The sequence below is a fragment of the Lepus europaeus genome, chromosome 5 (genome assembly GCF_033115175.1).
Source record: "Lepus europaeus isolate LE1 chromosome 5, mLepTim1.pri, whole genome shotgun sequence".
NCBI classification, from domain to species: Eukaryota; Metazoa; Chordata; class Mammalia; order Lagomorpha; family Leporidae; genus Lepus; species Lepus europaeus.
Genome location: NC_084831.1, coordinates 20,004,765 through 20,028,055, shown reverse-complemented (window position 1 = coordinate 20,028,055; position 23,291 = coordinate 20,004,765). Strand labels below are relative to the sequence as shown.

At 54.4% G+C, this 23,291-nt stretch overlaps 2 protein-coding genes across 2 annotated transcripts; both read left to right on the top strand.

Annotated features, from left to right (window-relative positions):
• Positions 1-2,881: 2,881 nt before the first annotated feature.
• Positions 2,882-9,832, top strand: GPATCH3 (G-patch domain containing 3). The gene is made up of 7 exons (XM_062190712.1): positions 2,882-3,314; positions 4,214-4,632; positions 7,039-7,213; positions 7,744-7,803; positions 8,348-8,469; positions 8,596-8,723; positions 9,440-9,832. Exons 1-7 carry the CDS (start codon positions 2,888-2,890, stop codon positions 9,639-9,641), a joined length of 1,533 nt encoding a protein of 510 aa, XP_062046696.1. The 5' UTR covers positions 2,882-2,887; the 3' UTR covers positions 9,642-9,832.
• Positions 9,833-10,096: 264 nt separating this feature from the next.
• Positions 10,097-23,027, top strand: GPN2 (GPN-loop GTPase 2). The gene is made up of 5 exons (XM_062190713.1): positions 10,097-10,723; positions 11,254-11,410; positions 12,481-12,641; positions 15,453-15,583; positions 19,642-23,027. Exons 1-5 carry the CDS (start codon positions 10,313-10,315, stop codon positions 19,712-19,714), a joined length of 933 nt encoding a protein of 310 aa, XP_062046697.1. The 5' UTR covers positions 10,097-10,312; the 3' UTR covers positions 19,715-23,027.
• The last annotated feature ends 264 nt before the right edge of the window (positions 23,028-23,291 follow it).

Genomic DNA, 23,291 nt, shown 5'->3' with positions numbered 1-23,291 from the left:
CAAATAAATAAAATTAATCTTTAAAAAATTATGTATCTATTTATTTGAAAGTCAGGGTTACAAACACACACACACACACACACAGAGAGAGAGAGAGAGAGAGAGAGAGAGAGAATCTTCCATTCACTGGCTTACTTCCCAAATGGCCCAAGCAGCAGGAGCTGAGCCAATCTGAAGCCAGAAGTTTCCCCCTTGTCTCCCACGTGGGTGCAGAGACCCAAGCACTTGGGCCATCTTTCACTGCTTTCCCAGGCACATTAGCAGAGAGCTGGATTGGAAATGGAGCAGCCAGGACTTGAGCTGGTGTTCATATGGATGCTGGCACTGCAGACTGGGGCTTTAACTAGCTGCGCCACAGCACTGGACCCCCTAAAATAAATTAAAAATAAATGAATAAATAAATAAAAAAGAAAAGAAAAAAAAAGAAGAAGAAGAAAAATAAGAATGGGGCCGGTGCTGTGGCATAGCTGGTAAAGCCACTGTCTACAGTGCTGGCCTCCCATATGGGTGCTATTTCTGGTCCCGGCTGCTCCACTTCCGATCCAGCTCTCTGCTGTGGCCTGGAAATGCAGTGGAGGATGGCCTGGGTCCTTGGGCCCCTGCACCGTGTGGGAGACCCAGAAGGGGTTCCTGGATCCTGGCTTTGGATCGGCACAGCTCTGGCCATTGTGGCCAACTTGGGAGTGAACGAGTGGATGGAAGACCTCTCTCACTTTCTCTCTCTCTCTGCCTCTCCTTCTCTCTCTGTGTAACTCTTTCAAATGAATAAATACATCTTTAAAAAAAGAAGAAGAAGAAGAGCAGGAGGCCGATGGAAAGCTGCTGAAGAGAGGGACCCGATTTATAAAGGCAGTCGCCTTCTCCCTACTGTCTTAGTCATGGAGGAAACAGATCATGTTCCAGATCCCTATCATGTTCACCTTGTTGCTATCAATGCATGAGGTATAACACTCTGAAACTTGCCATGAGGGCATTTTTTTTATTCTTTCTTGTTTTACTTTTAAACAGATAGCCCTATTTATTTATCTGGATTTGTTTATTTGAAAAGCAGAGTGGCAGAGAGATAGGGAGAGACAGAGGTCCTCCATCCATTGGTTTACTTCCCAAATGCTCCCAACAGCCAGGGCTGGGCCAGGCAGAAGCCAGGGGCCAGCAACTCTATCCAGTCTCTCATTTAGGTGGCAGGAGTCTGAATACTTGGGCCACCACTGGCTGCCTTCCAGGAGAACTAGCAGGGAGTCTGTGTCCGGCCCAGTGCTGGGTTAAGAACAGGGGCATCGCGCACCTTGTCTAAGTCACACACAGTGATTCTCTGCGGTAAGCCATGTTCTAGAACACAAGAGGGTGGAGAGCTTGTTCAACCTTCTCTGTCTTCCAGGCCTACAGGGCTTGGGTCAAGGTCAATATTGCTAATACACCTGACAAACACCTGCAAGAAATTTTTTTTAAAGATTTATTTATTTATTTGTAAGACAGAGTTACAGAGAAGCAGAGGCAGAAAGAGAGAGAAGGCTTCCATCTGCTAGTTCACTCCCCAAGTGGCCCCAACAACCAGAGCTTGGCCAATTCAAATCCAGGAGCCAGGAGCTTCTTCCAGGCTTCCCACGTGGGTGCAGGGGCCCAAGCACTTGCTCCATCTTTCACTGCTCTCCCAGGACACAGCAGAGAGCTGGATCAGAAGTGGAGCAGCCAGGACTCAAATGCAGGCACTGCAGGCAGTGGCCTTTATCCACTGCACCACAGCACCAACACTGACAGTTTATTTTTTATATTTTTTATTATGAAATAGGAGCAAGTGAGGGAGAGAGGGAGAAAGGGGGGGGGGAGAGAGAGAGAGAATGTCTCATCTGTTGTTGGTTTACTCTCAAATGCATGCAGTGGCTGGAGCTAAGAACTTAATGTAGGTCTCCCCCGTGGTTGGCAGAGACCCTGCCACTTAAGCCTTCACTGCTGGCTCCCAGGGTCTGCATTAGCAGGAATGCTGAACTCAGGTGCAGAGCCCCCAGCGCTCCAGCACCAGGCACAAGCATCTTCACCACTGGGCTAACAGCCACGCGGTGAAGCTTTCAAGAATCTACCCACGTGGCAGCAGTGATGCCCCACTCCTTGCATTTCCTTCCTTAACGAGATTGAGCATCTTTCACTGTTAACTCAGAGGGGGCAGAAGCCTAGCCCCGTTTTTCTGTTGGGTTGTTTATTTTTCTTACAGATTTGTGAGAGTTCAATATGTTTTGGAGGAATAATCAGACAAACGACTGGAACGATTCAGAGTTTAGGAAGACAGAGATGAGAACTGGCCGATCCACAAAAACTAAGTATTGGGGCCGGGGGCTGTGGCATAGTGGGCTAGGCCTCCGCCTGCAGCACCGGAATCCCGTATGGGCACCGCTTTGTGTCCGGCTGCTCCTCTTCCCATCCAGTTCTCTGCTTTGGTCTGGGAAAGCAAGAGAGGACAGCCCAAGTCCTTGGACCCCTGCACCCATGTTGGAGACCTGGAAGAAGCTCCTGGCTCTTGCTTTTGGATGGGCTCAGCTCCGGCTGTTGAGGCCATCTGGGGAGTGAACCAGCGGGTGGAAAACCTCTCTACCTCTCAAATAAATAAATAAAATCTTAAAACAAAAGCTAAGTAACTTAAAAAATGAGCCCTCCCGGAGGCGTCCTTCTGACCCTCGCGAGAATTTGACGAAAGCGCTCCCTTCATCGCAGGCTTCCCTCTGTGGGAAAGAGACTCAGGACTTCTGCTGGCCTTGGCCAGCTCGGGATCGTTCACCAACCACAACCAGCACATACATTAATCCCAGGTCCACAACCTCATGACGTAGACGCCGAGTGCAGGGCGGGATACTCTCGCGAGACTTGGTGACAGGCGATCATGTGACAGTCCAAGATGGCGGCGCCCAGCGAGGCGGAGGAAGAGACAGCAGTTTACCTGGTCGTGAGTGGTATTCCCCCGGGGTTGCGCTCGGCCCAGCTACGGAGCTACTTTAGCCAGTTCCGAGAGCAGCGCGGCGGAGGCTTCCTCTGTTTCCACTACCGGCATCGGCCTGAGCGCGCCCCTCCCCACGCCGCTCCCGAGTCTGCCCCGACTGCTGCCGGCCCTGCTGCTGAGGGTCCAGCTCTCGCCGAGACTTCGGCCACTGATGCCCGCGCTGGCTCGACCCGCACCTGCTGCTGCGTGATCTCGGTACGAGGGCTGGCGCAAGCCCAGCGATTTCTCCGCATGTACTCGGGCCGCCGGTGGCTGGATTCCCAGGGCACTTGGCTGCCGGGTCGCTGTCTCATCCGCAGACTTCGACTACCTACTGAGGCATCAGGTACGAGAAAGATGATAAGCTGCATCCATGGGCGCTAGAACAGAGGCGCTTCTCCTGGGGGCAGTGAGGGTTGAGTCAGGCCTCTTGTTCCCGCTCTTTCGGAGTTTGGATGGATGCTGGAGAGAGCTTAGGGTCCAACCTGCACCTTAATTTAATGCGGAGAGGAAAAAACAAAGAGAGGCCTATTCGGATGATCTTTCATATTTCATTTATCTGGTTCTTTCTGATACCCTTTGCTCTATCTAAGGGGTTGGTTTTGCACTGATACAGGAGGGCCACAGGTTTCTGTCAACCAAAAACAAGCGGCAGAGACCAGCTCTCCAAAGAAGAGTTTATTCAGGAGAGAAAGAGAGATCGCAATGGGGATACACGTACCTTGGTGAACCACGGAGGGGGCCTGCCCAGGGCCGCAAAGGTTTTTTTGTTTTATTTTGTTTAAAGATTTTATTTATTTATTTATTTATTTGAGAGGTAGAGTTACAGACAGTGAGAGGGAGAGACAGAGAGAGAGGTCTTCCTTCCGTTGGCAAACACTGGCTTTCTGGAGAGATCTGGAAGTGTGGCTTTTCATCTGGATCTTGAGTTTGTGGGAAAGAATGGTGTTCAAGGTAAATGCATTTGCAAAGACACAGAGATGTGAAAGCTGGTGAAAGGGGTCACAGAGGGAAGGAGTGGGAGTTGGTACAGCTGAAAATCAAGAGGGTCAGCAGGAACGAGATCTGGAGCAAGCTTATGTGCCCAGCCAAGACGATGACAAGTGGCATGGTTAGTAGGTGATTCTGGCCAGGAAGGGAGGAAGGAGCAGCATTGGGCTAATAGCATTAAACCTCGACAGATCTCTACTCATGTGTTCTGGAAGCTTCTGTGTTCCAAGATCCACCCTTCTCTCTCCTTCCAAGGTTTGGGCTCCTTTCCCTTTAAGACCCGGAAGGAGCTGCAGAGTCGGAAGGCTGACGATGAAGCCTTCACCCTGGCCGACCTGAGGCAGCTGCCAGAGCTGAACCCACCGGTGCTGATGCCCAATGGCAACGTGGGCACTCCCCTGCGGGTCTTCCTGGAGTTAATCAGGGCCTGCCGCCTGCCCCCTCGGATCATCACCCAGCTGCAGCTCCAGTTTCCCAAGACGGGATCCTCTCGACGCTACGGCAATGTGCCCTTCGAGTACGAGGACTCCGAGACTGTGGAGCGGGAAGAGCTTGTGTACACAGCTGAGGGTGAGGAAATACCGCAGGGAACCAGCCTCGAAGTGCCAGCCAGCCCCTGTGGAGGGCCTGAGGAGGAAGGGGAGAAGGAGGAGGAGGAGCCGCACTCAGAAGATGTGAGTATGCCTGCAGCCCTGTTCTTGCTGGCACTGTTGGCAACACCACACCTCAGCTGTGTATCACAGGGTTCCTAACCTGGGGTCCTTGGGAGGGCTCCAGGGAGCAGGAGGCCTCGCTGACACTGACTGTGAGGCCACAGGTGTGTGTGTGCACTTCTGTAGTGGGAAGGTCCAGAGCATTAGTCGGAGGATTCTTCTTCTTCTTCTTCTTCTTTTTTTTTTTTTTTTTTTTTGACAGACAGAGTAGACAGAGAGAGAGACAGAGAGAAAGGTTTTCCTTTGCCATTGGTTCACCCTCCAATGGCCGCTGCAGCCAGCGCACCGCGCTGATCCGAAGACAGAAGCCAGGTGCTTCTCCTGGTCTCCCATGCGGGTGCAGGGCCCAAGGACTTGCGCCATCCTCCACTGCCTTCCCGGGCCACAGCAGAGAGCTGGCCTGGAAGAGGGGCAACCGGGACAAAATCCAGCGCCCTGACCGGGACTAGAACCCGGGGTGCCGGCGCCGCAAGGCGGAGGATTAGCCTTTTGAGCCACGGCGCTGGCCTTGGAGGATTTTTCTTTTTAAGATTTTATTTGAAAGGCATGGTTATGGAGAAAGATAGAGACAGAGAGAGAGGTCTTCCATCTGCTGGTTTACTACCTAAAGGGCCACAGTGACTGGGGCTGGGCCAGGCTAAAACCAGGACCTGGGACCCAGGACTTTCTTCCGGGTCTCGCACATGGGTACAGGGGCCCATGCACTTGAGCCATCCTCTCCTGTCTTCCCAGGTGCATTAGCTGGGAGCTGGATTGGAAGTGGAGTAGCCGGAACTTGAACTGGTGCCCATATGGGATGCTGGGGCTGCAGGCCAGGGCTTTAACTCACTGCGCCAAGGAGCCAGCCCGTAGTTAGATTTTTAAGTGGGTCATCTTTTCATTCCCTCAGAAGGAATAGAAGGGCTTTTCACAAATGAAAACGTATCAGCCAAGAGAGGCACAGTGACTTGCCTACGGTCATCTAAGTAGAGACAGCGCTGGGATGTGAACCCCTCCACCCCCTGCTTCTCTAACCTCCGTGGGCCTCCACCCTGTGGCTGGCAGTAACTTCTGTTTTCTGACCTTGAACCAGCAGATTGAACACCAGCCTCTGCTCTGACTTTGTCAGCGAATGGACAAATCTTTGATTGCCTTCTCTAAGCGTGGTTGTCCATCCATAAAATCAAGTGATGTGGGATTAGTTAGGAATTTTTTTAGTGCCTATTCTGGGTGAAAAGTAATTCACCTGGGGCCAGCGTTGTAGCATAGTGGATAGAGCCACTGCCTGCACCCAGAATGGGCACTGGTTGGAGTCCCGGCTGCTGCACTTCTGATCCATCTCCCTGCTAATTGCCTGGGAAGAAGCAGCAGAAGATGATCTAAATGTTTGGGCCCCTGCCACCCATGGGGTAGGCCCAGCTGAAGCTCCTGGCTCCTGGCTTTGACCTGCCCTAGCCCTGGCCATTGCAGCCATCTGGGAAGTGAACCAGTGAATGGAAGGTCTCTCTCTCTCCATATATAACTCTTTGAAGTAAATAAATAAATCTTTAAAAATTAACAACAACAACAAAAAGTAAGTGACCCGTGCTCCAAAGATCTCAGCCCAGCGTAGCTAGTACATCTGGACCATGTCCTTGAGGTGCTACCATCCTGACAGTGTCCAGCCCCTGCTGCAGCCTCCTGGGGTTTACCTGGGACAGGGTTCACTCCAGCAGTCAGCCTGTCTTTCCACAAGTCCAACCCCAGTTGTAAGCCAGGGGCTAGTGTAAGATTTTGTTCAAAGGCAACCTAAGAGCCATTTCCTGCCCTCCGGGAAGCTAACGTTTCCACAAAGGGAGAGAAGCAGCTTCTGGAAAGGCTGTGTGGGTGGCGATTTGGTTTGCACACCAGCTCCGCTCTCCGGTCTCATGTTTCGGGCAAGTCTCCGGAACCTTGGCTCATCTGGAAAATGGGAGTAACGGTCCTCATCTCACAGGGTGCTGGGATGACTGCAGGGCTTGACACAGAAGCCACGCAGTGTTAGTTCTTGTCCTTCTTTCTTGGGACACATATAAAGGCCTAAACTGGATGTGTTGATTAGCATTGCGATTGGCGAGGCAGCTGTTTGGGAGGGCTCTGTGCAGCTGTTAGGACCCGAGGGACATCTGGAGAAGAGGCTGTTGGAGGGGAGGGTAGACGTTTCAGGCAAGGGGAACCACATGACCAAACGCACAGAGCTAAGAGTGAATCGGGCTTGTGGGGGAAGGGGAAGGTGGGGTGTGTTGGCCAAGGCTTCAAGGGCCAAACTCCTGCTGCTGCTTGGAGAAATAGGAAGGAATGGAGGTGCGGGCCCATTCCCACGCGCGTCTCGCACGGGAGCAGGCAGGTCACCCTCCCTCCTTCCCCCAGGACGATGACCGGGGTGAGGAGTGGGAGCGGCACGAAGCGCTGCACGAGGATGTGACGAGGCAGGAGCGAACCACCGAGCGGCTCTTCGAGGAGGAGATCGAGCTGAAGTGGGAGAAGGGCGGCTCCGGCCTGGTGTTCTACACCGACGCCCAGTTCTGGCAGGAAGAAGAAGGAGGTAAGGCCGGCGCCCAGGCGAGGGCAGGGGCCATCGCTGCATTCTCTTGGGGTCCCCTCTTCCGCATGGCGGATCCCTGGTGGTAAGCTCAGACAGAAGGCCAGGGATCAGCTTACCCTGAGACCTGTCTTCCTTTTTGGGAGTGGGTTATCAGCGGGATGGAGAGAGATGAGTTCCAGCCTCGTCATTGTCCCCAGCTCTGGCATCTGTCTCTAGCTTCCTGACAGTGTGGACCCTGGGAAACAGCGGTGCTGGCTCAAGTAATTGGGTTCCTGCCAATCACATGAGAGACCTGGATTATGTTCCAGGCTCCCAGCTTTGGCCTCAGGCCGGCCCCAGCTGATGTGGGCGTTTGGGGAGTGAATCAGAGGATGGGAGCCTGTCTCTCTGCCTCTCAAATAAAAAATAATAACATAAAAATACAAGCACAAGTCCCAAGTTGTAGAACATATGTCTTAACTCTAGGTTTAGCTCTCAGCAGAACTGAAGATCCTTACGGTACTCTTCTGGATGCTTTTCTATCCCTACAGACTTCGATGAACAGACAGCCGATGACTGGGACGTGGACATGAGTATATACTACGACAGAGGTACTGGGCAAGGGGTGGCAACCACGGGAGGGGAGACTGGTGCCTGACCTTGCAATGACACTTTGCCAGACCTGTTTAACAGAGGAACAGCTCCCTTGGGGCAGCCCACTGAGAGTTCCTCTCTTAAATCACCCCTCGTTGAGTGCATGCAGTAGTGGTTGTAGACAGAACTTTTCTTTCTTTGTGGAGAAGACAGGGTCTCTGGGAGCTCTGGGCCTCGTGGGCTGGTGCTAGTACAGTGGGATAGTCAGGAGCTCAAGTTCTGATCAGAGCAGCAAAAAATAACAAGTGTGGGGGGTTGTAGAGGGGAGACTGGGTTCAGTCCCACCTCCCTCATTTGCTGGTGCTGCGACTTCTGCACTAGAATTTCCTCACCTGTAAGATGGGGTGGGGCAGCCTGGTCCTAATGTTGCCCGGCACTCAGTCTAGTGAGAGAACATAACGGAGCACCGTGAAATGAATAAGTCTCTTAGGGGTCCTAGAAGCCTGATTTCTCCCCTTCTGCTGAGGGGCCCCTTCCACAAACTGGCTTCTGGTGCGCCAGGTGCTGGAGACAAGGACGCCCGGGACGCTGTCCAGATGCGTCTAGAACAGAGACTCCGTGAAGGCCGGGAAGATGGCTCTGTGATTGAACGCCAGGTGGGAACCTTTGAGCGCCACACCAAGGTGAGTAGTGCTGTGCCTCGCTCACTGACCCCCTTTTCCTTCTCTACCTCCGTTCTCCCTCCTCCCATCCCCATCCTCTTCCTCGGTGGAGCCCTAAGTTTTGCGTCTTGTCCCTTCCCTCTGCAGGGCATTGGGCGGAAGGTGATGGAGCGACAGGGATGGGCCGAGGGCCAAGGCTTGGGCAGCAGGTGCTCAGGGGTGCCCGAGGCGTTGGATGGTGATGGCCAGCACCCCAGATGCAAGCGTGGATTGGGGTGAGTGTGGCTGAGGGGCTTGTTGAGGCTCCAAGGCAGCCTTCAGCTGTGCCCTGGTTTCCTTTTCCCCACTTGGACGTGGGAAGGTGCTTGGGGACAAACTTTGAAGCAGAATTAGAAGGAAAAAGTGGTTCTGACACTCTGTTTTTAGACCAAGCCCTGAGACTTCACAGGTTGTTGATCCCCTGGTTCGGTCATTCTCCAGTCTGCAGAGTTAGGACTTGAGAGCTGCTGGGGCGTCTGCAGTGACAGAACCAGGGTGTGGCTGTGGCCCCGGCTGCTGACACTGTCAGTGGATAGAGGAGCCGAGAGCAAAGATCCAGGCCAGATTGTTGTAGCTTGTTTTTAAGATTTATTTATTTTATTTGCAAGTAAGAGAGGCGGGGGGGGGGGGTGCCTGCCATCTACTGGTTCACTCTCCAGATGGCCACAACAGCCAGGGCTGGGCCAGGTGAAGCCAGGAGCTTTGGGTCTCCCACGTGGGTGCAGGGGCCCAAGCGCTTGGGCCATCTCCCGCTGCTTTCCCAGGTGCGTTAGCAGGGAGCCGGACTGGAGGTGGAGCAGCCGGGGCATGAGCCTGGGCCCATGTGGGATGCCGGCATGGCAGGCGGTGGCCTCACCCGCACCCACGGTGCGGCCCTATTCCCTGCGCTCCCCCGGCCCTGTGACGGGTCTGAGAGAGAGCGGCCCTCTCACGGGGAGCCTTTGTCATCCAGGTACCACGGAGAGAAGCTACAGCCTTTTGGGCAGCAGAAGAGGCCCCGCGGCACCGGCCTGGGGCTCATTTCCACCATCTACGACGAGCCCCTACCTCAGGACCAGGGCGAGGCACTGCTGCGCCGCCAGCCAGCCACCAGCATGAAGTTTCGGACAGAGCCCGCCTTCGTGAGGGCAGCCAGCTGCGCCGAGCCCGAGTGACGGCGCCGGCCGTGCGGGGGCAGCCGCCGGCGGGGACACGGTCACCGAAGCCCGCTCCCCGCCTTTCGGACTTCAAGGCTTGACGAGCGCTGCCCGTGGGTCTGCCAAGCCCCCGCCCGGCCCCCGTGCTCTGAAAAGCTGGGCTGTCCGCAGTTACCCACGCGGCCTGGGAAGAGGGGCGCGCTCCAGGTGCGCTCGGGGCGGTCGGGGCCTGACTGGCCGGCACCGGGCGGCGGCGAGCCCGCGGGAGACGCCCCAGGCCTGCGACGTGATGGGAGAATAAAGTTTACCGACGCATCCCCTTCTCTTAGTTGGGGCCTGGAGAAGGCCGCGAAATGACAGGAGGCGTTTCCGCTCCCAGGAAGAAATGCGTTTGCGTGGCCACGCCCTCTCGCGGACTACGTCTCCGGGTTTTGGGCGGGGCTTCCGCCCCCAGGGCCCGCCGCTTCCGGCGCTGTCCGGAAGTCGCGGGCCGATCGGGTGGTACCGGGTCATTTTCTCCCCTAGCGTACCGCTAGGTCTCTGCTGTTCTGTGGTACGAGACACTTGGCCTTCCCCGTCAGCCTCCGGCTAACTGCAGACCAGTAGGTCTTGTCTCCGCCGCCGGTCTTGCCTCCTGCGCGGCTGACTGTCCTGTTTTCCCCCTGATTCGGCCTGGCCGCGTTGCGCCCATGGCAGAGGCCGCTCCCGCCACCGCTTTCGGGCAGGCGGTGATCGGCCCGCCGGGCTCGGGGAAGACCACCTACTGTCTGGGCATGAGTGAATTCCTGCGCGCGCTGGGCCGGCGCGTGGCGGTGGTGAACCTGGACCCAGCCAACGAGGGGCTGCCATACGAGTGCGCCGTGGACGTGGGCGAGCTGGTGGGGCTGGGCGACGTGATGGACGCGCTGCGACTGGGACCCAACGGCGGCCTCCTCTACTGCATGGAGTACCTGGAAGCCAACCTGGACTGGCTGCGTGCCAAGCTCGATCCTCTCCGCGGTCACTACTTCCTCTTCGATTGCCCGGGCCAGGTGGAGCTGTGCACACACCATGGCGCTCTGCGCAACATCTTCTCCCAGATGGCACAGTGGGACCTCAGGGTGCGTCTCGGGCCAGACCCATTTGCAAAACAGAGAGGGAGGAGGACAGATGCCACGCCCCCATGTCACACAGCGAGGTAGAGGTTGAGCCTCTCTTCGGAGTAAAATAGATGGGAGTTCAAATCCTGGCTGTGCCGCTGACTCGCTGTGTGGTCTGGGTGAGTTGGTTCATCTCTCTGAACCTCAGTTTCTTATTTGTTAAATGGATGTGTGTGTTCTGGAGTTGGCATTTTGGGGAGTAAGGAGGGGTTTTGTAAAGAGTGACATGGTGAGTGTTTTAAGTTGGTGGGCAGAAGTGAAAGAATGAAATCAGATGCAGTGGGATTCGAGCCTGCTGCCCACCGGAAGGCGCAGGGGCAAGGCATCTTGTAGGAAGAGTGCACCTTACATCCTGGGAGAAGGAGATGAGGGTGGCATTAGAACAAAACAGAAAGAGGAGGAGACTGAAAGGGACAACTTACGCCGTCTTCGAGCCCCCGGCCTGATGGGGGAGACTCGGGCTCTGAGGTTCCCGTCTCTTCCCCTTCCAGCTGACCGCTGTGCACCTCGTGGATTCTCACTACTGCACAGACCCAGCCAAGTTCATTTCGGTACTGTGTACCTCCCTGGCCACCATGCTGCACGTGGAGCTGCCTCACGTCAACCTCCTCTCCAAGATGGACCTCATTGAGCACTACGGGAAGCTGGGTAAGACCTCCCGCCCCGGGCACGCAGAGGCGCAAGCAGCTGCAGCCGGCCAGGCTGAGGCCGAGGTCCCAGCAGAAGGAGGCTGCCTCGGGCCGCGCAGGCCTTGTGATGGTAACCACAGGCAGGTCCTGATCTGGCCCGTTTCTGTCACTGTGCCAGATACCGTTGTAGATTCTGGAGACGCGAGCTGCGGTTGGTGACGTAGATGTGAAGGAATTAAAGCGCGGTGATGTGACAGTGGCAGTGAGTGGGGGCTGAGCGGTGTCTGACTGCTCTGGGGCCGTCGCTTCTGAGCTGAGGCCTGAGTGTCGAGGAGGAGCCAGTGGAGGGTCAAGGAGACATGAAGGCCTTGTCTTGGTTTGGGCTGCTGCACCCAAAATGCCGTAGACCAGCTGGGTTCAACCACGTTTCTTTCTTTTCTTTCTTTCTTTTTTTTTTTTTTTTTTGACAGGCAGAGTGGATAGTGAGAGGCAGACAGAGAGAAAGGTCTTCCTTTTTGCCGTTGGTTCACCCTCCAATGGCTGCTGCGGCTGGTGCATCGTGCTGATCCGAAGCCAGGAGCCAGGTGCTTCTCCTGGTCTCCCATGCGGGTGCAGGGCCCAAGCACTTGGGCCATCCTCCACTGCCTTCCCGGGCCATAGCAGAGAGCTGGCCCGAAAGAGGGGCAACCAGGATAGAATCCGGCGCCCCGACTGGGACTAGAACCTGGTGTGCCGGCGCCGCAAGGCGGAGGATTAGCCTGTTGAACCATGGCGCCGGCCAACCACAACGGTTTTGGAAGCCAGGAAATTCTGGATGAGGCTTTGGCAGATCTGGGGTCCGATGAATGCCTGCTTCAGATAAATTATCAGAAGTGAGGTTGAGTCAAGGTATGGTAATGTGTGTGTGTGTTTGCGTGTAGATAGGAGCCTGCTGCACGTTGACAATTGTTTTCTGAAATGGCTGTGCTAATTTACTCTGCCATGTGCAGTATGCTGGTCTCATCCCAGCTGCACCAGAAGAAAATACTGTGGCAGTCGTCAGACTTCAGCTTGATACCAGCTCCCCCTGACACTGGTTTCTCTCCTTAGCCTTCAACCTGGACTACTACACAGAGGTCCTGGACCTCTCCTACCTGCTCGACCATCTGGCTTCTGACCCTTTCTTCTGCCACTACCGCCAGCTCAATGAGAAGCTGGTGCAGCTCATCGAAGACTACAGCCTGGTCTCCTTTATCCCTCTGAACATCCAGGTACTGGGCACTAGCAGGCCTCTTCCCCTGCTGTCTGACTGTGCTTGAGACTCCCCAAGCCAGGGGCACAGGAAGCTATGCAGACAGTGGTCTTCATCCTGGCTTGGACTGTCACAGGGTCCTCTTGGTTTTGGTGGGAAAGGCTGTGGGGGGCAGGATTCCGGGAAAGAGAGAAGGCCATGTTCTCACCCTATCTCTTCTGGAGTCCTGGGTCCCCTCCGTGCGCGTCCCCCTCGGTGTGAAGAAAGCTGAGTTCAGAAAGCCCTCAGCGAGACACTTGTCCTCGTCCAGGGCGTGTCTGTCAGGCCCGCCAGCTGGGCAGGTGCCCAAACCCTGTGCCTCTTACCTTGCACCCTGCAGAGATCACCTGGGAGAGACAGGTACTTCGTAGATTCCTTTCCTTGAACGGACTTGCCTCTACCCTTTCTCTTGTTTTATTTATTTGTTTATTTGAAAGGCAAAAAGAGCTCAGATCTGCGATTCATTCTCCACATGCTAAAACAGCTGGGGCTGGGTCAGGCCAAAGCCAAGAGTCTGGAATTCAGGAGCCCAACTGCTTGAGCCCTTACCTGCTGCCTCCCAGAGTGTGCATTAGCTGGAAGCTGGGATTGGTCACAGAGCCGGGCCTCACACCCAGGCACCCAGTATGAGAGGCTGGCATCTCAAGCAGCACCTTTTGTTTTGTTTTTTATAAGATTTACTTATTTATTTGAAGTGCAGGGTTACAGAGAGAGAGAGGTTTTCTTCTCAAATGGCCGCAATGGCTGGACCTGGGCTGATCTGAAGCCAGGAACCAGGAACGTCTTCCGGGTCTCCCATGCGGGCGCAGGGGCCCAAGCACTTGGGCCATCTTCCACTGCTTTCCCAGGCCATACCAGAGAGCTGGATCGGAAGTGGGGCAGCCAGTACTCAAACCAGTGCCCACATGGGTTGCAGGCACTGCAAGTAGCAGCTTTACCTGTGATGCCACAACACCAGCCCTTAAGCAGCATCTTAATTTTCGTGTCAGTTGCCTGTCCCTGGCTCTTCCCTTTTTCTTTCTTCTTTTGTTTTTAAGAGTTATTTATTTGAAAGGCATAGATAGAGATGTTCAATGTACTTGGTCACTCTCCAAATGGCTGCAATAACCAGTGTTAGTTCAAGTCAAAGCCAGGAGCCAGAAACTCCATCCTGGTCTCTTACGTGGGTGGCAAGGACCCAAATACTTGGGCCATTCTCTGCTGCTTTCCCAGGCTCATTAGCAGGGAGCTGGATAGAAAGTGGAGCAAGTGAGACACCAACCAGTGCTCCCGTGGATTGCCAGCATCGCGGGGGGTGGCTTAACCCACTGTGTCATAATACAGGCCCCCCTCTTCCCTTTGTAATCCATACTTTTTTTAAGATTTATTTATTTATTTGAAAGAATTACACAGAGGGAGAAGAGGCAGAGAGAGAAAGAGAGAGAGAGGGGTCTTCCATCCGATGGTTCACTCTCCATTTGGCTGCAACGGCTGGAGCTGTGCCAATCCGAAGCCAGGAGCCAAGAGCCAGGAGCTTCTTCCCGGTCTCCCACGTGGGTGCAGGGGCCCAAGGACTTGGGCCATCTTCTACTGCTATTCCAGGCCGTAGCAGAGAGCTGGACAGGAAGTGGAGCAGCCAGGTCTCGAGCCGGTGCCCATATAGGATGCCAGTGCTTCAGGCCAGGGTGTTAACTCACTGCACCACAGCGCTGACCCCAATCCATACTTTGTTCTCTATTATGAGATGGCAAATTCTGTGTGTTAACATAGCAAGTAGCACTTACTGAAGGCCTTCTCTGCTAGGCACTGTGACAGGGACTATACATGAAGTAATTTGATCCATCCCCATTCAGTGATGTGGACTATTCTTAACACCATGTGGGTGAAGAACCAGTGTAGTTAAATACCACACATATTTACTGAATGCCTCCTTAATGACCAGTGACACTGAGCCAGGGCTGGGGATCTCTCTGAAACAAGCCCCTGGCCTTACAGGGGACGTGGTTGGGTAGAGGAGGCAGGTTAGTTGATAGATGTTCATAAGGTGAAGGATAGTCAGCTCTCTGCTGTGGCCTGGGAAAGCAGGGGAGGATGCCCTGATTGCTTGGGCCCCTGCACCCACACGGGAGACCCAGGGAAAGCTCTTGGCACCTGGCTTCAGATCAGCCGAGCTCTGGCTGTTGCGGTCATTTAGAGTGAACCAGCAGATGGAAGACCTCTTTCTCTGTCTCTGCCTTTCAAATAAATAAATCTTTTCTGAATGTCAGAGTTACACAGAGAAGGAGAGGCAGAGAGGGGAGTGGGGGGTCTTCCATCTGCTGGTTTACTCCCTAGGTGGCTGCCAGGAGCCAGGAGCTTCTTCCGGGTCTCCCATGCTGGTGCAGGGGCCCAAGGACTAGAGCCATCTTCCACTGGTTTTCCAGGCCATAACAGAGAGCAGGATTGGAAGTGGAGCAGCCAGGACTCGAACTGGCATCCATATGGGATGCTGGCACTGCAGGCAGCAGCCTCACCCACTATACCACAGCGCCAGCCCCCATAAATAAATCTTTAAAAAAAAAAAAAAAAAAGATGAGGGATGGCGTCTACAGAAGGAAATCCAGGGGAACTTGGAGGAGATGGAGGAGCTTCTGTGTTCTGGTCAGGGTGGCTGCATCAGGAAAGAGCCATGCAGCACTCCCCCCAGGCCTGGGGAGCTGTGTGCCCAGAGGCACCACGGGGCCGGACAGTGCCTGGAAGGTGTGTTTGGAGGAGGCCTGCCGTCCGCTGCAGCTGCCATCCTCACAGGGCTGTTTCTGTCCTCCCTGCTCAGGACAAGGAGAGCATCCAGCGAGTCCTGCAGGCTGTGGATAAAGCCAATGGCTACTGTTTTGGAGTCCAAGAGCAGCGAAGCCTGGAAGCCATGATGTCTGCGGCAATGGGAGCCGACTTCCATTTCTCCTCGTATCCTTTCTGTCCAGCCTCCCCTGGCCGTAGCCGAGCGGGTGAGACATGGGGTCTAGGAGTGGCTTCAGGAGGTGCGGTCACTGCCCTTGTAGGTGACCGATTCTGTGAAGGTGGGTTCCTTGTGACCGTCTTTCTGTGCTTCAGGATTCTGTCCTGAGGATTGGAGAGGGTGCCGATCAGAAGGAGCAGCGCCTTAGACCAGAAGTGACCCGTCACCTGGGAGAAATGCAGGGGTTCTGTTGGCCTGGAGTGCTGTGTGTGGAGGGCATTGGAGGGTGCCGGGGTGCAGGGGCAGGCTGGCTGGCAGTGGAGGGCTTGGATGCCCTGCTACGGAGTGTGGACTTCAGCTCACGGCTGGGTACTGTTCAACTGGTGCTGTCAGGGCACGCCTGGATCAGATGCACATTTTACAAAAGCTCTTCCGAGTGTGGAAAGTGCACTTAAGGGATGTGATTTGAGACGGCAGAGTTTTAGTCCTGCTAAGTGAGAACAGAATGAAATATTTATAGGGAGACAAGAAAGAGAACACAGATCAGAAAAGGATTCGGATTGCAGGAGCTGGCGACTAAATGGTTACGGGTGGAACAGACCAAAGGCTGCAGGCTTCCCGCTTAGACGGTGGGATGGGTGGTTGTGCCAGTCACCGTGGCAGAAGAGGGGTAAGGGCGAGATGAGGTGGGAGCCGGCAGATGGCAGGTGTGTTCTGTAGATCTGTGTGTATGATTGACTTATTTATTCGAAAGGCAGAGTGACAGGAAGAGAGAGATCTTCCATTTGTTGGTTCACTCCCCAAATATCTGCAACAGCCAGGAGCCAGGAATTCCATCCTGGTGTCTTAAAAGAGTGGCAATCTTCGCTCCATTCCTTGGCATGTAAGTAGTAAGCTGGATCAAAAGTGGAGTAGCGGGGCCAACATGGTGGCATAGCAGGTAAAGCCACTACCACCTGTGACACCAGCATCCCATATGGGCACCAGTTTAAGACCTGGCTGCTCTACCTCTGATCCAGCTCCCTGCTAATGGCCTGGGAAAGCAGCAGCAGATGACCCAAGTGCTTGGGCGCCTGCACCCACCTGGGAGACCCGGATGAAGCTCCTGGCTCCTGACTTCTGACTTCAGGCTTCGGCTTGGTCCAGCTCCAGCTGTTGTGGCCATCTGGGGAGTAAACCAGTGGGTGAAAGATTCTCTCTAACCCTGCCTTCAAATAAATACATTTTTGAAACAAAAAAGTGGAGTAGCCAGGACATAAAACCAGCAAGCGGCAATGTAACCTGCTGCACCACAATGTCGGCCCCCGATGTGTTGTGTCCAGAGCCATAGAGGAGACAGTGAGGCCTTTGGAGCTGAGTTAGTGAGGGGGTCATGAGTTAGTGAGGGAGTTAGTTAGTGGTCATGGGCTGGTGTCTGTCAGGTCACAAAGACCGCACGTGAAGAGGACAGGGCAGCCCCGGCCCTCCAGGCTGATGGTCTCAGAGTCCGCAGGAGACGAGGGGGGCTCCAGACTGTTCGGGTGCAGAGCCTCACTTCCAGCCAGCACTTTGTGCTCTGTGTTAGATGCTTTCCTGTGCGGGGACAGAGCTCCCAGAAGCAGAGGAGTGAGGAGCAGTGACAGTGGGGTGTGATGGAGCCATAAAGGGGCCACCTTGCACCAGGGGTAATGTTGGCCAATTCAGCTGCATGTGCTAGCAAGAGGAGAGGGGATTTAAAGAGCTGTGTAGGCCGGCGCCGCGGCTCAATAGGCTAGTCCTCCGCCTGTGGCGCCGGCACCCCGGGTTCTAGTCCTGGTTGGGGCGCCAGATTCTGTCCCGGTTGCCCCTCTTCCAGGCCAGCACTCTGCTATGGCCCGGGAAGGCAGTGGAGGATGGCCCAAGTGCTTGACCCCTGCACCCGCATGGGAGACCAGGAGAAGCACCTGGCTCCTGGCTTCGGATCAGCGCGGTGCACCGGCCGCGGCGGCCATTGAAGAGTGAACTGACAGCAAAAGGAAGACCTTTCTCTCTGTCTCTCTCTCACTGTCCACTCTGCCTGTCAAAAAAAAAAAAAGCTGTGTATGATGTTGCTGTAATATTTTACTGTACACCACTTCATGTGCTCCGCACGTCACACAGGGTTGTGTTCACAGAACTGTGGATATCGCTGCATTTAACAAGTGATTTGAAGAATATTTTTTATTTTTATTTATTTTTTATTTTTTTGACAGGCAGAGTGGATAGTGAGAGAGAGACAGAGAGAAAGGTCTTCCTTTTTGCCGTTGGTTCACCCTCCAATGGCTGCTGCGGCTGGCGCATCGTGCTGATCCAAAGCCAGGAGCCAGGTGCTTCTCCTGGTCTCCCATGGGGGGCAGGACCCAACCACTTGGGCCATCCTCCACTGCATTCCCGGGCCATAGCAGAGAGCTGGCCTGGAAGAGGGGCAACCGGGATAGACTCCGGCGCCCCGACCGGGACTAGAACCCGGTGTACCGGTGCCGCAAGGTGGAGGATTAGCCTGTTAAGCCACAGCGCCGGCCTTGAAGAATATTTTTTAAATAAAGATTTATTTTTTGTCTGGGAGGCAGAGTGGCAGAGAGAGAGAGGGAGACAGAAGGGATTTTCCCATCTGCTGGTTCACTTCTCAAATGGCCACAAAGGCCAGGGCTGGGCCAGGCCAACGCCAGGAGCCAGGAATTCCATCTAGGGGCCCAAGTACCAGGGCCGTCTTCTGCTGCTGTTCCAAGCACATTAGCAGATTGCTGATTGGAAGCAGAGCAGCTGGGACTCAACTGGCACTTGGATGTGGGATGCTGGTGCTGCAGGCAGCAACCTAACCTCCTGCTGCACAGTGCCAGCCCCTGGAACAGTGTTCCAGGGCACTTTTGCCCATACATATTCGTTCTAGTTTTAGATTCTGCCCCTCATCCTAACCCCCTTAAGGTTCCACTCCACTGTGGGTAAGAAACCAGAGGTTGGCACAAGGAAGGGAGTGAACAGCTCTACTGAGGGGGGCAGATGGGTGAGAGAAGCTTCACAGAGGGCATGGGGCCGGGCGGAGTGCCCACCACACCCGCAGCAGTGCCCGGGAGCCGTGGGGCCTGGCACCAGGAACATTGGCCCCGCTTGGGCTGTGCTGGAAAATGTGTCATCTGGAAGTGAGGGTTCACCTGGCCCTAAGTGGGAACAGGAACACTACAGGCAGAGGTGTAGGGGCTTCAAATCAGATGGCATGACTTGTGGGCGGGGCGGGGCTTCGGACTGTGGCGAATGGGGCCACATGCAGAGCTTCCGGGGCCCTGCTCAGAGCATGGACTCAGGGAAGGGTTTCTGATCGCGACAGGTCAGGCAAGATGGACTCTAGTGGCGTTGAGCCGTTGTCAGAGGCAACTTCCCCGAGTGACGTGGGGCACAGGTCAGAATCAGTCTGAGTAGGGGTGAGATGGGTTCCGATGGCTGGAGCCAGAGGGCGGCACAGTCAAGGACTCCAGCCAGGCTCCCACGTGAGCGGCAGGGGCCGCCGTCTGCTGCCCTCCCCACACATCAGCACGGAGCTGGACCAGAAGCAAGGTAGCCAGGGCTTGAACCGGCGCTCCAGTAGGGGTGCTTATATCGGAACCAGTGACAAAACCTCCCGCTCCACAACAGCGGCTCCCATAAATTCCTTCTCTGGCAGAAAAAGAGAAGTCACAACCATTTATTGAGTACCCAGTATGCGCAGGTGCCATGCCCGGAACTTCCTGTTCATTGTCCCATCTGATCCTCACAACAACGCAAGTGATACTTATGGATGAGAAGAAGGAAGTGGGAAAACCAGGATTTGAACCCCCTGGTCTGGCTTTGGTGCCTGTGCTGTTCCTGTGAGCCTCAGCAGTGTGCGAAGAGGCAAATCCAGGAGCCTTCGGGTCCGGCTGCCTTGGTGGACTTCCCAGATCTCCTGGGTCCCTGCGGCCTGTGGTGTGAAGCTGGAATTAGGAGAAGGAAGAGGGGTGGGGGGGTTGGAGGGCAGGCATCCCTGGAGGTCTGATTCTGCCCAGACCAGTTTCCCATCTGCCTGTGCTATCAGCCTTGACACACCCTCCCTCAGCACGCTGGGCATCCAAGAGAAATACCTGGCACCCTCGGACCAACCAGTGGAGCAGGAAGCCATGCAGCTCTAGCCGCGGAAAGCAGGGTGCATGACCCAGCGCTGGGGAAGGCAGAGGCTCCCAGTGGGCAGTGAGCGCTGGCCAGCTCGGCAGGCTTCTGAGCCAGAGCCGGGATGCTGGCCCGGGGACATCCAGCGAAGGACTTCTGGCCAGAAAGCCAGACGTGGCGCTGAGCAGAGTGCCCACCACACCCTCCGCAGTGCCCGGGAGCCGTGGGCCCTGGCACCAGGAGTTGAACATTGGCCCCGCTTGGGCTGTGCTGGGAAGTGCTACAATATAAGAGTTTATTTTCTGGTTTTTTGTGGCTGAAAAATTTTCTTCAATTCTCCAGGCTCAGGGAGCTTGAGCAGAGCAAAGGGGATGTCACCCTCCCTTGGAAGAGTCCCATTCATACCGACAGGGTTTCCCAAGCACATGATGTGTCACACTAGAGGCTGGCTTCCTCCCCTCCCCTCCCTTTCCCTTCCCTCTTTTTAATGAATTTTTTGGAAACAGTACAACAGAAATGTTCCATCTTCCACTAACTCCCCAGATGCCTGCAATAGCCAGAGCTGGGCCAGGCTACAGGAACCAGAACTCAACCCAGGTCTCTGATGGACCAAGTATTGAAGTCACCACCTGCTGCGTCCCCAGGTGCACATCATCAGGAAGCTGGATGCAGAAGTGGAGAACTCAAACCGAGGCACTTCGTATGGGACGTGCAGGTCCCAAACACAGCTCTGTGCCGAGCCCGCCCCATCTGCCGGAGAACGGAGCGTCTCCAGTCGTGCGTTTTGTTAATCCCTGTTGTATCGGGGAGCCTCGAGCTCCACCTTTTCCAGGCAACACATCCTATTTATTTTAAAAATGTCTATTTATTTATCTGAAAAACAGAGAGAGAGGTCTTCCAGTCACTGATTCACTCCCCAAATGGCCACAATGGCCGGGGCTGGGCCAGGCTGAAGCCAGGACTCCTCGGTCTCCCACACAGGTGCAGCAGGACTGGGCTATCTTCTACTGCTTTCCCAGGCACATTAGCAGAGGTGAAGCAGCCGGGACTCGAACTGGTGCCGGTGTGGGATGCCAGCACTGCAGGCAGCTAACCCACTGCACCACAACACCAACCCCCGTCCTATTTAATATTTTATTTTGTATTTCATAGTTTTGCTCTTTTTGGCAGGTTTCAGCCTAATTTTCCACTTATGACAACAACTAGAAGTTCACCTCAAAGATGCTATTTCTACAAACTGAGTTGGTTAAAGGAAAATGTAAAGTGTATGATAGAACAATTACAAAGGTGTGGCAGAAATTGAGATTGGTTTCGCTCTTGCCGCTGGTCAGGTACAGTACATATTTTGAGCCAGTAGGTGGCGTCCCTGACTTTTTACAGTTACAACCTGGAGACAGCTGGGGAAGGTGGTTGTGCACATTTGGGGCCTGTTAACAGCTGAAGGCCATGGTATTTTACAGAGAGCTTCCACACATCTCACCCTTATATGGTTCTCACAGCAACTCCTCGAGTAGACAGTTGGGAATATCACTGTGCCATTACCTGAATGATGGAGTGATGGGGACAGGGAGTGACGGAGAGATCTTCAATTTGGTGGTTCACTCTCCAAATGCCTGCAATGGCCAGGAGTGGCCCAGCAAGAGCCAGGGTCTCCATCCTGGTCCCCTGTGTGGGTGGCAGGGACCCAAGAGCTCAGGCCATCATCTACTGCCTCCCGGGCCCACAGCAGGAAGCTGGAACTGGAACCAGCACTCCAATGTAGGACGCATGCGACCCAAGTGGCGGCCTACTGCTCAGCACCACGATGCCCATCTGGCACCTGTTTTTATGGAAATGAGACCAAAAGGTGAGGATTTGAACTTGAGTTGGCCCAGCTCTCTTTCATAGCCTGCCTTGCTGACTGAATTGTGACTGTGGCGTCTGCGGTTGACTTAGTGGTGAAGTGTCTCCGCCCTCGTTGCACAGAATCTAGCCAATAGAGAGAAAGAACCGGGGCACCTCTAACGTATAAGTTAAGGGAAAGGTAGTCACTGGTGGTTTGAGCCGCTGGAGAATTCCATTTGGGAGAATATTCTGCCCAGCACTGACACAGGGCTAACAGCCTTGCCTGCCAGTGTCGGGAGCTGGAGCTGAAGGCAGAAGAGTGGGCGCTGCGGGGAGGCCTCCGTGGCTGGGACAGTCTGAAAGCCGGCTCGGCTCCCACGCCTGGCTGTAGAGGGGATAATGACGGAGTGCTGCTTCCCCAGTCTCTTTCATCTGGACTTCAAAGCACCTCAGCCCTATTAACACCCTGTACGGCAAGTGGGGAGTACCAGCAGAGCAAGCCAGGGAAACTGAGGCCAGGAGGCACTGCCTGGGGCTGGCTGTGAGTCACCTGTGGGGCCTGGAGCCCAGGAACCCTGACGCCCGGGCTGCTGAACAAATCCCTCATCAGGGCGTGAGGGTTTCTTAAGACAGCACCAGTAGCTGCGGTCAGGAGTTTTGATGCTTGCCCATCGATGAGGCCCCAGCTGTCACCGGAATGGCCCAGATGGGGCTGGAAGGCGTCACCGCGGACTTTATGACCTCATGTCCAGGCCCCCTCAGCATTTAGCCTCTGTAGTCATTTCAGGCTTTGGTGTGACTGCTGATGTATCCTCTTCCCCCAGTAAATGGAGCTTCCATCTGCCACTGATGGCAAAATGACCTTCTGTTCTCTGTAGACACCAAGGTAATGGGGAGGGGACAGCAAAGGGGGAGAGATGCCTGGATTCCAAGTGAGGCCCCTTCAGTGAACAATGGTGTAAGGTAAGGGGAAGCTCATCTTCCAATAAGACTGGCACATGGCAGCCATCTCGAAAATTATTTGTTTATTTGAAAGGCAGAGGGAGAAAGAGATCTACCATCTGCTGGTTTCATCTCCAAATACTGACAGCAGCCAAGGCTAGGTCAGGCTGAAGCTAACAGCCTAGAGCTCTTTCTGGGTCTCCCAAGTAGGTGGCAGGGACAAGTACGTGGGCCATCACCTTACCTATTAGCAGGAAGCTGGCCTTGAACTCAGGTGTGGGATGTGAGATCCCAAGCAGCATTCCAGCGGCTGCACCAAATGCCTACCCCACAGCCACAACCACAACCACAGCCACAACCAAGACTTGTTTACTCCCCAAGTACCCAACAACAGCTGGGACTGGGTGGGGTCCGAAGCCAGGAACTCAGTCCAAGTCTTCATTATTTTTTTTCTTTCCTAATAAAAATGAAAAAAAAAAATTTGAAAAATGAAAAGAGAAAATAAGTCACTTATAATCCTATAACAGAAATGATCATTAATATCCATAACCAATAATAAATTGTCTATCAAATGTGTGAATGCATTTTGTGTATTCTTTCAGTCTTTTGTATACATAGGGATGGTGGAGCTGACATGTAGGAGGTAAAGCTGCCGCGTGCAATGCCAGCATACCATATAGGTGCCGGTTCAAATCCCAGCATTTAAGTGGAATTTTTAAAAGATTTATTTATTAACTTGAAAGGCAGAGTTACAGAGATCTTTCATCAACTGGTTCACTTCCCAAATGGCCACAATGGTCAGGGATAGACCAGGCCAAAGCCAGGAGCCTAGAA